Source organism: Polyodon spathula, chromosome 24 (genome assembly GCF_017654505.1).
Source record: "Polyodon spathula isolate WHYD16114869_AA chromosome 24, ASM1765450v1, whole genome shotgun sequence".
In the NCBI taxonomy this organism is placed as follows: domain Eukaryota; kingdom Metazoa; phylum Chordata; class Actinopteri; order Acipenseriformes; family Polyodontidae; genus Polyodon; species Polyodon spathula.
This window is the reverse complement of record NC_054557.1, coordinates 17004218-17017565: the sequence shown is the minus strand read 5'-3', so window position 1 is coordinate 17017565 and position 13348 is coordinate 17004218. Positions and strand designations below refer to the sequence as shown.

The 13348-nt window shown below is 42.9% G+C and overlaps 2 protein-coding genes across 2 annotated transcripts in view; one reads left to right on the top strand and one right to left on the bottom strand.

Moving 5' to 3' along the window:
* igf1ra (insulin-like growth factor 1a receptor) overlaps positions 1-1295 on the top strand; it is an 81993-nt gene extending 80698 nt beyond the window's left edge. The window contains exon 21 of the mRNA XM_041226169.1: positions 617-1295. Coding sequence (XP_041082103.1) covers positions 617-1094 — 478 coding nt within the window. The 3' untranslated portion in view covers positions 1095-1295. The remainder of the gene's footprint in view (positions 1-616) is intronic.
* A 6507-nt stretch (positions 1296-7802) lies between these two features.
* On the bottom strand, positions 7803-13344 carry LOC121298542. Its single transcript, XM_041225668.1, has 3 exons — positions 12910-13344; positions 10490-12419; positions 7803-9463 (listed from the first exon to the last, which is right to left on the bottom strand). Exons 2-3 carry the CDS (start codon positions 11360-11362, stop codon positions 9317-9319), a joined length of 1020 nt encoding a protein of 339 aa, XP_041081602.1. The 5' UTR covers positions 11363-12419; positions 12910-13344; the 3' UTR covers positions 7803-9316.
* Between the last annotated feature and the right edge of the window lie 4 nt (positions 13345-13348).

Here is a 13348-nt window from a genome sequence, read left to right as displayed (position 1 = left end):
CAGATCATGTGATAACTGCTGCTCAGTTGTAATGAGCCTGTGGGATTTCAAAGGGCTGTTGAGTGAAGTGGTGCAGAAATAAAGCCAGCGTTTGAGGAATTGCAGGGGAGAAAGAGCCAGCAAGGGAGCCGACATGAGATGTGTTCAGAGGGACAGATTGGAAGTGGTTAAAATATGCAGTGAAACTCCCTGTTTTAATATTTGTGCTACTTTGTAGTTTTAACAAGAAAAAAGAAAAAAGAAAGACACTCTTCGTCCAGCTCCCACATTGCAGTGTCAGCTCTTGCTGCTGCCGGTTTTCCCCTCAAGCTGTGTGCAGTCTTTCACACTAAGATGAAGTGTTTTGAAACTCTGCTGAAGAGGAGCTCTCTGTTTGCACTGTGATATTATAGGACATATTACACCAGGGACAGAGGGAGGGAGATTGTGGCTGTGCTTCTCCTTGTACAGCTAGTACTGTTCTTGTTCTTTCTGTTCCTGATGATGAAGATGATAATAATGATCCTCTGACTAAATGAACTCGCTTGCACAGTCGCTGTGCAGGCAGGCCATGCCTAACCCTAAGCCTGTTTTGACCTCTCTTTCTCTCTCTCTCTCTCTGCTGTGTGTTCTGCAGGTTCGAGCTGATGCGGATGTGCTGGCAGTACAACCCCAAGATGAGACCCACCTTCCTGGAGATCATCAACGGCATCAAGGATGAGCTGGAGCCGCCATTCCAGGAGACCTCCTTCTACTACAGTGAGGAGAACAAGCCCCCCGACATGGAGGAGCTGGATCTGGACACCGAGAACATGGAGAACATGCCCCTGGACCCCTCCTCCAGCCTGCAGCCCTCCTCGGCCTGCCCGCCCCCGCAGCAGCAGCAGCAGCAGCAGGCCCCCGCCTCCTCGGCCCCGCAGGGAGGCCTCGCTCCCTCCTCGGTCTCCTCCTCCTCAGCCCTCGTACTCGACAAGCACCCCGGACACAAAGCAGCGGCCAACGGGCCCGTGCTGGTGCTGAGGGGCAGCTTCGACGAGGCACAGCCGTACGCTCACATGAACGGGGGCCGCAAGAATGAGCGCGCCCTGCCACTGCCGCAGTCCTCCGCCTGCTGATCCACCCACACACCACAACAACACGCCACACAGAGGAGGAGGAGGAGGAGGGGGGGAGGAACAGGGTTTGTTTTACTGAAAGTGGGAGAGGGTGGTGGTTAGAAACAAACAGATCGACAAGAGCCTACTGTACTTCAGTGGATTTTTCATTTTTCTATAATTGTTGTTATTATTATTATTATTATTATATTTGGATAGAAATTAAAAAAAAAAAAAAAAAAAAAAAAATGCACGGTGGAGAGTCGGGGGGGGTGGGGGAGATTTGGCACTTCGGGTTTTTTGTGTTTTGGGGGGAGTGGGATTTATTTAATAAGAGAGAAAAACACTCCTCAGAGCCCCTGTGCTGCTGCTGTGGTGGGCTTCTTGGAAACTTTGCAAGGTTTAAAATAATAATAATAATAATAATAATAATAATAATAATAATATATATATATACACACACACACACTCACACACTAATTAAAGAGACAAATATGGTGAACATATCTGCCAGCGAATCTAACCGAAAAGCACTTTGTTTTAGTTTTTCTGTCTGTCTCCTCTCTCCTCTCTCTCTGGAACACTCAATCAACAGGTTATTTATTTTGGTGGGGGCAGGTTTTTTTCCCTCAATGTGTGACTAGAACTTCTGCTTTGTGTATTCTGGAGTTATGGGAGGGTGGGTCAAGGACTTCTTTTGAATCTGCCCAATTTTTGCCAAAATTGAACTTCTACGTTAGTTCCTCCCCCCCCAGCAAAAAACTTGTTTTGGTTTGTTTTTTCACATTACAGTGAACACAAAGGATTGTAAAGTTTTGTTTGTCCACTGCGCATTTCATCCAAGTTTTTCCTTGTCAAGAGGAAGAATGGAACCATACTAGAAAAAAAACCTGCTGCTTCACGAAAGCAAAAAATAAAAGGACCTTACGCCAAAAAAAAGAAATAACGCAACAAACAGGAAAAAAAGGAAGGGATGGATTTTAAAGAAACAGGAATACCAGGGCGCAACAACCAAGCAAACACACTACAGCCTCACAACATTGCAGGAGGTAAGAAAGGCGCTTGATTCTCCAGGTATTCAAAGACTTGTCAATGATATCTCTTCGCTCAACAAGATTTGAACATTTCTAACGTTAACAAAGGGTCTCACAGTTGTATGTTAGACCACGGAGCATTTGCATACATCGTTGTTTTGTGTCACTTTTATAACTTTTTTACAGCTCAGATGTTCATCTAAATGTCTGTACAGACAGAAGCTGCTATTTTATTCTTTCTCCTCTGTGGATGTAATCTATGAAACCCTTCAGGTCTAACCCTCTGCAGCCTGTTCTTATGCTTTGTACTGTAGCGGGGAAAAAAAACAACAAAAAACATAAAAAAACACAAATTAAAAAAGGTTTATTTTTTAATTGCTTTAGGTTTTTCTTCTCCTTCTTTATCCCTAAAAGGTTCATCTGTTTTTGCCACAAATTATCCAATGCCTTCTATTTTTTTTAACGGATACATTTCCTGATTTTTTGTTGTTGTTGTTATTATTATTATTGTTATTATTATTATTGATAATAATAAAATAATAACATTATTATTATTATTATTATTATTATTATTATTATTATTATTATTATGGTGGTTGTTATTTTCTTATGGACACCTTGGCTCCACGTGTGAGCACCCGCTAGCGCCGCCCTTGTGCCTGTTGCTTGCATTGCGATTGGCGGGGTCAGTGCCCCTGTTAGCTGCGCGGGATTCAAACTCAGGTCAATATAACGGTTTTACTATTTTCAGACATTCTCAATATTGTCCGCTATACAAGTCATTATCTTTCCTTTTTGCTTAATTTTTTCTTTCTCCCCCTCCCTCTGACTAGCCCCTTTACAGCAGATTTTTTATTTTGTTGTTGTTATTATTGTTATTGTAATTATTATCATTGTTATTATTGGGTACAGTAAGTGATGATTTGGCTGTGGCTTCTAGATTTGAAGCATGCTTCATTATTTTAATTTTTTTTTCTATAAACTTTCATGCTGATATTTTAACCCATCCTTCACCAAAGAAACAAAAGCTTCTTTTTCCAATACCGTAGTTGAGTTTGGCCAGTTGGGAACCCTCCTCACCCCCACCCCCACCCCCCGTGACACAAGGAAACAAAGGAAGAAAGGACCCTAATGCACACCACACCAGGAAAACCCATCAGAACCAGGACCTTGTGTATTATTATTATTATTATTATTATTAATCAGTTTACCATCAAACGGAAAGCCTTGTACCCTGTTCCTGTGCCCCTCTTATCATTTGCAGTCTTGGTTGCGCAGTTTGTTTGACTGTTTGCATATGTCCTAGTAGGAAGGGTTAAATATCAGTGCACATGATTGTGGTTTATTTTTTGTTGTTGCTTTCAGCACACATTTCAGTATAGTAATGGTTTTGATGCAAGATTCAGTTTGTAATGGCATCTCTGGTCTCTGTCCTGCAAACTGTAGAACTGTCTCATCGTGGGTTTCTGCGTTTCTTTTTTTCCTGAGAAGGTATTCTATTCTTTGTAAGATCTTTTTATTCAGTTAGAATCACTGTATAACTCGCACCATGAATTCTAGTACCGAGTTGTATTTTTCTTTTTGGTTTAATTATCGGGGGACTATTATTATTATTATTATTATTATTATTATTATTATTATTATTGTTATTATTTTTCAAACATTTATCTACCTCATTCTTTTTGTGTATAAAATGAAAATACATCTCACTTTCCTCAGCTGCCTGACAGGACAATATTACCGTTCTCTACACCCGGGTAAACCTCATTAATACTACAAACCACAAACTCAAGTGTTGGAGAGGAGGGGAGCTGTCTCACAGGGGAGAGCTAAATCCGTTATCAAACACACGAATGCAGAGACCGGGGTAGGGAAGACTAGTCCTGGATTCCAGTCTCTGTAGTGGTCCGTAGAGAAAGTATTACTGGAAATCAAGGGATGGGATAACACGCTCCACTGTGGGGCGGCAAGGGGGAAGTGGTACAAATCAAACAGCTGCAGTGCATTTAAATCCATTGTCATTGTGAACAAGTTTAGTGTCTAGAGACATTTTGTGTGTGTTGGATTTAAAGAAGGAGCCTGAATGTTCAAGGGAAATGTCTTGGTTTTTATTTAACTGGTTCTAATCTCCACTACAGATATCTCCCCTCCACTTCTTCACACATTGATTTCTACAACCAGAGATCCTCAGATCATACAGCTGGCTAAAACTGTCTTATTATTATTATTATTATTATTAAGAAGAAACATGTTATTGTAATGATCTGTAGATGGGTTAAAAATCCAAACCCCCATGAGAACTTTGTGTGTCTGGCTTTATATCCATGCAGCTCTGATGGGAACGCTGAGAGTTTAGCACTGTGTAGATTGCTGTGTCGATGTTGGATAGATGAGTACTGATGGGAGTCCCAAGTTTCAGGACTGTAGCTCTGGCTTAGAGGTTCACAGACTGGTTCATTGAATTCATTAGCTAGCTCAGGACTCGATGGCTCTGTGTAGACTGGTCACTATGTCATTCACAGACTGGTTCATTGAATTCATTAGCTAGCTCAGGACCCGATGGCTCTGTGTAGACTGGTCACTATGTCATTCACAGACTGGTTCATTGAATTCATTAGCTAGCTCAGGACCCGATGGCTCTGTGTAGACTGGTCACTGTGTCATTCACAGACTGGTTCATTGAATTCATTAGCTAGCTCAGGACCCGATGGCTCTGTGTAGACTGGTCACTGTGTCATTCACAGACTGGTTCATTGAATTCATTAGCTAGCTCAGGACCCGATGGCTCTGTGTAGACTGGTCACTGTGTCATTCACAGACTGGTTCATTGAATTCATTAGCTAGCTCAGGACCCGATGGCTCTGTGTAGACTGGTCACTGTGTCATTCACAGACTGGTTCATTGAATTCATTAGCTAGCTCAGGACCCGATGGCTCTGTGTAGACTGGTCACTGTGTCATTCACAGACTGGTTCATTGAATTCATTAGCTAGCTCAGGACCCGATGGCTCTGTGTAGACTGGTCACTGTGTCATTCACAGACTGGTTCATTGAATTCATTAGCTAGCTCAGGACCCGATGGCTCTGTGTAGACTGGTCACTGTGTCATTCACAGACTGGTTCATTGAATTCATTAGCTAGCTCAGGACTCGATGGCTCTGTGTAGACTGGTCACTGTGTCATTCACAGACTGGTTCATTGAATTCATTAGCTAGCTCAGGACCCGATGGCTCTGTGTAGACTGGTCACTGTGTCATTCATAGACTGGTTCATTGAATTCATTAGCTAGCTCAGGACCCGATGGCTCTGTGTAGACTGGTCACTAGATCATTCACAGACTGGTTCATTGAATTCATTAGCTAGCTCAGGACCCGATGGCGTTCAAGTCTCCTGCAGCAGATCAATTGCATCTGCAAGCCAAGGGCTTTTTGACAGGGCCTGCTCTGGAAAGCCTTGGGCATTGCCCACAGGAGTGCCTCTGTCAGGGTTTTCAGGAAGGGTTTTGGTCCTGAGGTTAGAGTGTGGAAGTTCAGTCATGGAGAGGTGTTGCAAAGGGTATCAGGAAGCAGAGACAGGTCATGTGGTAGGGGGATGTCACTGACAGCCTGGTCTCTTGCTCTGCCTCAAGCCAAGGCTGATGCCAACGAGCGCTTCATGTTTTATTGGAGAACTTTGGGGAATAATAATAGTGATGAGGGAAAGAATCGTGAGCAATGTCCCATTGACTGATTCACACACACACGCACATTCATATTTCGATCTCCAGTAACAGTGATCAGGAAAGTGAGTTGGGTTTGTGGCCTGGCCTTTCACGAGCCTCTTCAGAAGAGATGAAGAATTCTGCTGCTGCTTCAGACGGCGCTGCTTTCAAGAGTTTTGTGATGCGCTAGAAATGCAAACCGGAACGTACTTACCGGGGGACAGACCCTTTCCGGAACAATTAAGCACAGAGCCATGGAATTGGGAATTAAGGATAGCGATTGGAAATTTGGGTTGATGCTCTAGTGGCACAAGGCTCTGTGCTTGGTGGGTGTTGGGGCTCGCAATCTTTTGTTTTATTAAAAATAAACCAGTACATAGATGTCAGTGCTTATTTCTTCGCTTTTGTTAGTGATGGAGATAACCTAGGCCTTCAGTCCATTGCTGCTGTTCATGTGAAGAAACTGCCGTGGTTTACAAGAGACAAGTGCTGCCTGATTTCTCTTTGTCACAAACACACACACACACAAACACAGGACAGTCATGTCCGGTAGATTACGGGTAGTCGGATGACAATAACAAAAACGGCTTACAGATACATGTAGTGCAATTTTAGTATTTACAAAAAATAGTTGCATTGGGGACCTGGAGGTGGACTTTGTTTTTCTTTTCAGAAAGGTATATGTGTAAACACCTCACTTCATTACATCTAAAAAAACGCATTGCAATAATGGGCTTCAAGGTTACAGGTTTGATTTCCAGGCACCAGTATATTATCCTTATTACCTTTGGCATTCCTACATGCTAAAAAAAATAAAAGGGTGGGGGGACGAGACCTTGATCTGCTGAAACGTGTGTGAGATATATATATATATATGTTTGTTTATAACTGTTTAATTTGTGTTGCTGCCACAGCTCTTAGCTTTGTGTCACTCCGTTGAGAAGTCAAGGGTCTAGTGGTTTGGTTGGCAGCCAATTCTGTATCTGATGTGTCCTGGTTTTTGACAAAACAAGCCCCCTCCAGTTTGGGTGGGGGGGATCATGTCTTTGCTTGTCAGTTCTGTTGCTGTACAGTCATAGATAGCAGATGGTTATTTTTATTCAAAGATGAACCCCAATCGGTTCTTGTTGGTTGGTATCTGGGTGCATGTGTTTAAGACACCCAATCACAAACATTGCTGCACAGCTCCTGGTGTCTGATTGGACACCCAGTCACAAACATTGCTGCACAGATCCTCCTGGTGTCTGATTGGACACCCAATCACAAACATTGCTGCACAGCTCCTAGTCTCTGATTGGACACCCAGACATTGCTGCACAGGTCCTCCTGCTGTCTGATTGGACACCCAATCACAAACATTGCTGCACAGCTCCTGGTCTCTGATTGGACACCCAGTCACAAACATTGCTGCACAGGTCCTCCTGGTCTCTGATTGATTGGCAACACCCATTCTAATTGACCCAAACTATCTGGGGAGATATTAATTCTTTGTTATAATTTGCTGCCTATGTGCCAGTGCATCACCTCAGATTTAAACAAAGAAAATCCCACCCGAGACCAGACACATGGAGGTGAGAGTATCGGTCTCACCTGTGCAGATGTAGGTACCCCAAACACATCGTGTATATACAGTAATCTTTCTTCTTTGGTGGTGGTGGTGGGGGGAATCGGTAAACGGCAAACGTTGTTGGTCTCTTCTGAATGGATCGGCCAGAGAATCGCTCTACGAAAGGTGCAAGATTAAGGGTGCCCAGTGGTGAAATTGGAAAGAATATTATAATTATTTTACAAAGGGTCTGGCGCCTCAACAAGGCAACGAAATACAAGTACTTAGAAAAAGAGTATTCTAGAGACATGAGAGCCAGGCTCTGTGTCTCGCTGTGGTACACCCATCCGCTTAAGCCTTTTTAGTTGCTTTCATGTTCAGTTTTTTGGCCAAAGCTGACTGCTCCACCATCTCCAGAGCCGTGTGAAATATGCAATACTTTGTGGCTTGTTATTTGGTCACTCAGAACCACGTACACTTAACCAGGGGGTGGGTGGGGGAGTATATCTGTATATAAAACAAGGTCATCAATACAGTCATAGCCCACGAGAGCCTTCCTGACCCTACTGAACCGGGAAAGGACACACCAAAACATTGCATACAAGCACTCTCCTTTCTTTTTCATTGTGCAGCACATTAATCACAAACACTGTGAATTTCAAAGTAAAAAGATTGACCTGGTAAAAAAGAAATTACTTTGATTTGGTTTGCAGACTTGCAAAGTCTACTCTTTCCAAAAACCCAAAACATGACCATTTAAAGCAATTCAGGGAGCACTGAGCTGTCTGCTTGCTTTTAACATTGTTCTTATGCAGTGGTAACTGGATTTGAGGTGCTTGTTTTCACCCAGTCCATTGACTAGCCAGTATAATCTCTCTACTGTATAAACAATGCATTGACTCCCTAAGAAAAGTGAAATTTGACTTCTGTGTTGCACATACTTTTTTTTAATTAGGTGCCAGTTCTTCTAGAGGGTTCCATGCATGTGTATACATTTGTGTTTGTGTGTGTGCGTGTTCATACACACACACACACACACACAAATATCACTTGTTTTCTTTGATTTTACCACTGGAAAACCTTATGGATCTGACTTACTGCAAACAGTACACTTTCCATTGTTTTCTTGTTGATAAATAATTAAAGAGCGAGATGGCCAATTTGTTTCATACAAATAACGACTTTGCTGTGTGTAAATTATTCTTACAAATTCCTGTGTTTATATTAAAAACATGATTCAGTAGATGATTGAACGTTTTTTTTTTTTTTGTATATTCTGTTGTAAGAATTGATTTCTGTTTCTGGATTCTTTACATTTTATGAAAACACCTGTCTGTTTTGAACGGCTGAAGAGAATTTTAGTTTCTCTTGCTCTTGCTTTTTTTTCTAGTAGTTACACTACTACAAGATTTAAGTTAAATAAAAATAATTCTGTATGCAAAATGTTTTGCTGCTTTGTTTTTGTGTTTCTGGGTGAATTCATTGGGTTTGACTGCCACAGCCTTCATTTGATTTCTGTTTTTCTCAGCAGCCATGCAAAGCAGGACAATCCCAAACCACTGCCGTCTGTCCAGGAATCCAGTCTAACTGCCATGGCTTTACTTGTTAAACAAAAACAATGTACAGCCTGAAGCAGATGTGTATTAACAATGAGATCTTCAAGTCTCCTCAGTATTGGGTCTCTAGCCCTCTTACACACGCTGAAAGTTGCATTGTGGATTCTCTTACACACTGAAAGTTGCATTGTGGATTCTCTTACACACTGAAAGTTGCCTTGTAGATTCTCTACCCTAAGCTGCTGTAGGTTTCGGTATCAACACCTTTTTTTTTTTTAAGTGAATGATGACCCAGACAGTCAGATCCAAAGCCTGGTCTTGAAATGGGTCTCCCGGAACAGCAGAGATGGAAGTTGATGAATTCTGGGATGTATTGGAAGCATGGGAGCACTCTGGCTGCTCCCCCAGCTACTCCAGCATGGCCTGGATGATGGTTTGGAGGGTCAGGACCAGCCTCTTCACTGCGGCTGGGCTGCCCGAGGCTGGAATGTGGATAAAGGCGGCTCTACTGTTCCCGGATACACAGAGGTGTAATAGACAAAGCCACATCGGCACCTGTAAAGGAATTCAGCATCGTGTTACAGCACTCAATCCAACACTTGACTGAGAGAGGCAGGAATTTGCATACTCTAACGACTCTAATTGAGTTCTAACGACGTGATCATGGTAAGCGCCCCACCTATTCATATGAACAGCTTCTTACTGTAAAGTGAATTAAAATAACAACTGTATTTCTGCTGTCACCCTTAATGAAAACTATTTGCTTTGGCATAAATGTGTAAATACCAACAGTGGCTGACCAATTTTAGAATTTTATAATGCAATATCTATTAAAGGCCACAAGGTGTCACTGCAGTACACTTTTTTTTATGTGTTTTTTTTTTTTTTTTTTTTTTCTGCCAGACCGTGATGCTGAAGCAGTAAACCTCAGCAGCTAATGCAATGCAAGCTATGAAAGCACATGCATGGGGGTGCTGTTTATACTCTCCACGCGATTGTTCACTTTTTCAAGGATCTAATACAACACACGCACACTCGACACTTGCACATGTTAAGAAATGTCTCAGAGTAGCATTAGGACGTTTCCACTTACAAGCCTGGCCTGAACCGTCTTCGAGTCCACTGGCTTTAAACAGTGATTCCACTTGTTCTGGGCTCCAAGCGCCTCTGGATCTGTGTGCACCACGTAGCCCCTAAACTAGTGTGGCATTTTTAAATCTAACACGAAATACTGTACAACTATTATGTCTTCTGATAGACTTCTGCAATATCATTTTTTAGTTTCTTTAATTACATGATGTTAAATAAAAGATATAAATTATGTAAATATATATATATTTTTTTAATTATGTCTATGATAAAACTGTAGGTGACAAAAAACTTTTGACCATAGCTACACACAGGATGAAATTTTAATATCGTGCACTGAGGCTCCCTGAGTTTAAGACTGAAACGGCCCTTGTTCATTTACAGGTACCACAAGTCTCCAGCAAAGCCTTTATATTACACAAGCGCTTTCTTTTGAGATTAGCTACAACCTGACAACCCTATACAGAATCTGCTTTTCAGTGTATTGCTGACCCAGCATGTCTTGAGTAGATGATCTTCACTCCTCTGTGCTTTACTGTTTTTCAGTGTATTGCTGACCCAGCGTGTCTCGAGTAGATGATCTTCACTCCTCTGTGCTTCACTGTTTTTCAGTGTATTGCTGACCCAGCGTGTCTCGAGTAGATGATCTTCACGCCTCTGTGCTTCACTGTTTTTCAGTGTATTGCTGACCCAGCATGTCTCGAGTAGATGATCTCCACGCCTCTGTGCTTTACTGTTTTTCAGTGTATTGCTGACCCAGCGTGTCTCGAGTAGATGATCTCCACGCCTCTGTGCTTTACTGTTTTTCAGTGTATTGCTGACCCAGCGTGTCTCGAGTAGATGATCTTCACTCCTCTGTGCTTCACTGTTTTTCAGTGTATTGCTGACCCAGCGTGTCTCGAGTAGATGATCTTCACTCCTCTGTGCTTCACTGTTTTTCAGTGTATTGCTGACCCAGCATGTCTCGAGTAGATGATCTTCACTCCTCTGTGCTTCACTGTTTTTCAGTGTATTGCTGACCCAGCGTGTCTCGAGTAGATGATCTTCACTCCTCTGTGCTTCACTGTTTTTCAGTGTATTGCTGACCCAGCGTGTCTCGAGTAGATGATCTTCACGCCTCTGTGCTTTACTGTTTTTCAGTGTATTGCTGACCCAGCGTGTCTCGAGTAGATGATCTTCACTCCTCTGTGCTTCACTGTTTTTCAGTGTATTGCTGACCCAGCGTGTCTCGAGTAGATGATCTTCACGCCTCTGTGCTTCACTGTTTTTCAGTGTATTGCTGACCCAGCGTGTCTCGAGTAGATGATCTTCACGCCTCTGTGCTTCACTGTTTTCCAGTGTATTGAAAAAGGAGGCTCTGAGCATTGCCTCCCAAACAAACTTCTCCAAACGTCTTTATTAGTGATGGAAACATTGATTAGCCACGCTCACTAAAATGGCTGACCGCTCAAATACAGCTCCCCTGAGGGAGGGAGGGAGGCAGGCAGGCAGGCAGGCAGGCTTCTGTTTACTGAAATCAAACTCCATCTTCTGGCACAGAAGTCTCCGTGTCACTGCAAGGGGCTGGGCGTGACGGTAACAGAACAAACCCGGTTCAGGGAGGCAGAGGGTTTCACATTTCTAAGAGGATGTTAGTGCTGATTTAATACAGCAGGTGTGTGGACCAAAAAAAACAAATGGGTGAAAGTTTTCCCATAATGTAGTTTGCAAAACATACGCAACACAAAAGCATGTGCTGCTTCTCTACAGATCTGAATGCACAACACTAGGCGTGGAGTCTGTTATTGTTAGGGGGTGTGACAATTAAAGACAGAACAGAAAGCACTGCTCTTAACGGGAAGTATTAACATGTGTGCATTTCTGTACACAGAACAGATGAATCCACCAGAGGGAGTTCTGGGGTGCTGTTCAGATGAATCCAGGGCAGGATGTTCTGCGGTGCTGTTCAGATGAATCCAGGGCAGGATGTTCTGGGGTGCTGTTCAGATGAATCCAGGGCAGGGAGTTCTGGGGTGCTGTTCAGAAGAATCCAGGGCAGGATGTTCTGGGGTGCTGTTCAGATGAATCCAGGGCAGGATGTTCTGGGGTGCTATTCAGATGAATCCAGGGCAGGATGTTCTGCGGTGCTGTTCAGATGAATCCAGGGCAGGATGTTCTGGGGTGCTGTTCAGATGAATCCAGGGCAGGATGTTCTGCGGTGCTGTTCAGATGAATCCAGGGCAGGGAGTTCTGGGGTGCTGTTCAGATGAATCCAGGGCAGGATGTTCTGGGGTGCTGTTCAGATGAATCCAGGGCAGGATGTTCTGGGGTGCTGTTCAGATGAATCCAGGGCAGGATGTTCTGGGGTGCTGTTCAGATGAATCCAGGGCAGGGAGTTCTGGGGTGCTGTTCAGAAGAATCCAGGGCAGGATGTTCTGGGGTTCTGTTCAGAAAGTTTTGCAAACTGAAATACGACCTTGACATTAACGGCAGATTTTATTGAATTTTCTGGGCGGAACGTCGCTTGTAAAACAACCCTAGAACAACCTTGTATTTGAGTGTAAAGCGGGCAGGATTTATTTATGTATTACTTGTTTCATGCTAAACAAGCTAGGTTATAGATATTGCCCCGGGTTCAGTGTTACCGTAGGAAGCGACGCTGCGTTTTCAAAAGTACTAAAGTCGATGAAAGCTAAGACTTAATGTATTGTAATGCTATTGTCACTGTACCACAGAAAGGGGCCGATGTGCGGCAGCAGCATTATTAACACAGCTTGATGATGTGATATGATTACCTGCAGTTACACGACATTAACCACCAGAGGGCGCCAAAAACATACACATTGGAAGCTGGGCTTTCAGTGATGTACGTTACAGCAGCCACTTTCAGAAGAAAAACCACGTAAAGTTTAATTCTTTATATTCCTACCTACCTATCTGTTGTAACATAGCTTCAGGGTCCACTGTGTTTTATATGTGGGCTCTAGGTTACGCGTCTGGGTATCCGTGTATCTTTTTAAATCTCCCCTGGACAATTCTCATTCTAAACTTTCTGTGCTTCTTCATCCTCTCAGCACAAAGTGGTGCAATTGCATTTGCTGCAAGGTCCACCAATCACAACACGACTTTCGCTATTGGTTATCCACCCTGTCCATCAAAATAACTCGTTATTCGATAGGATCGATTTTAGGGGCGTGCTTAGTTTTGTTTTTATCATTCTAATAAATACGTCACAGTTATAGTAATTAATTGGTTACCGTTAATGTTAGTTCTTAAGCTACCTACCGAATGAAGGAAATAATACTGTTACTCTGAATCTTGCTGTTGAAAAATGCCGAGTTAAAAACAGGGTACAGTTCGAGATCAAAACCC

Excerpts from the sequence above, each read along its gene's own strand:
- LOC121298542 (XM_041225668.1), bottom strand. The coding sequence starts at position 11,362 with ATGCTCAGAGCCTCCTTTTTCAATACACTGGAAAACAGTGAAGCACAG. Across the intron at positions 9,464-10,489 it reads ATCTACTCAAGACATGCTGG|GTGCCGATGTGGCTTTGTCT; the intron begins GTCAGCAATACA and ends ATTCCTTTACAG.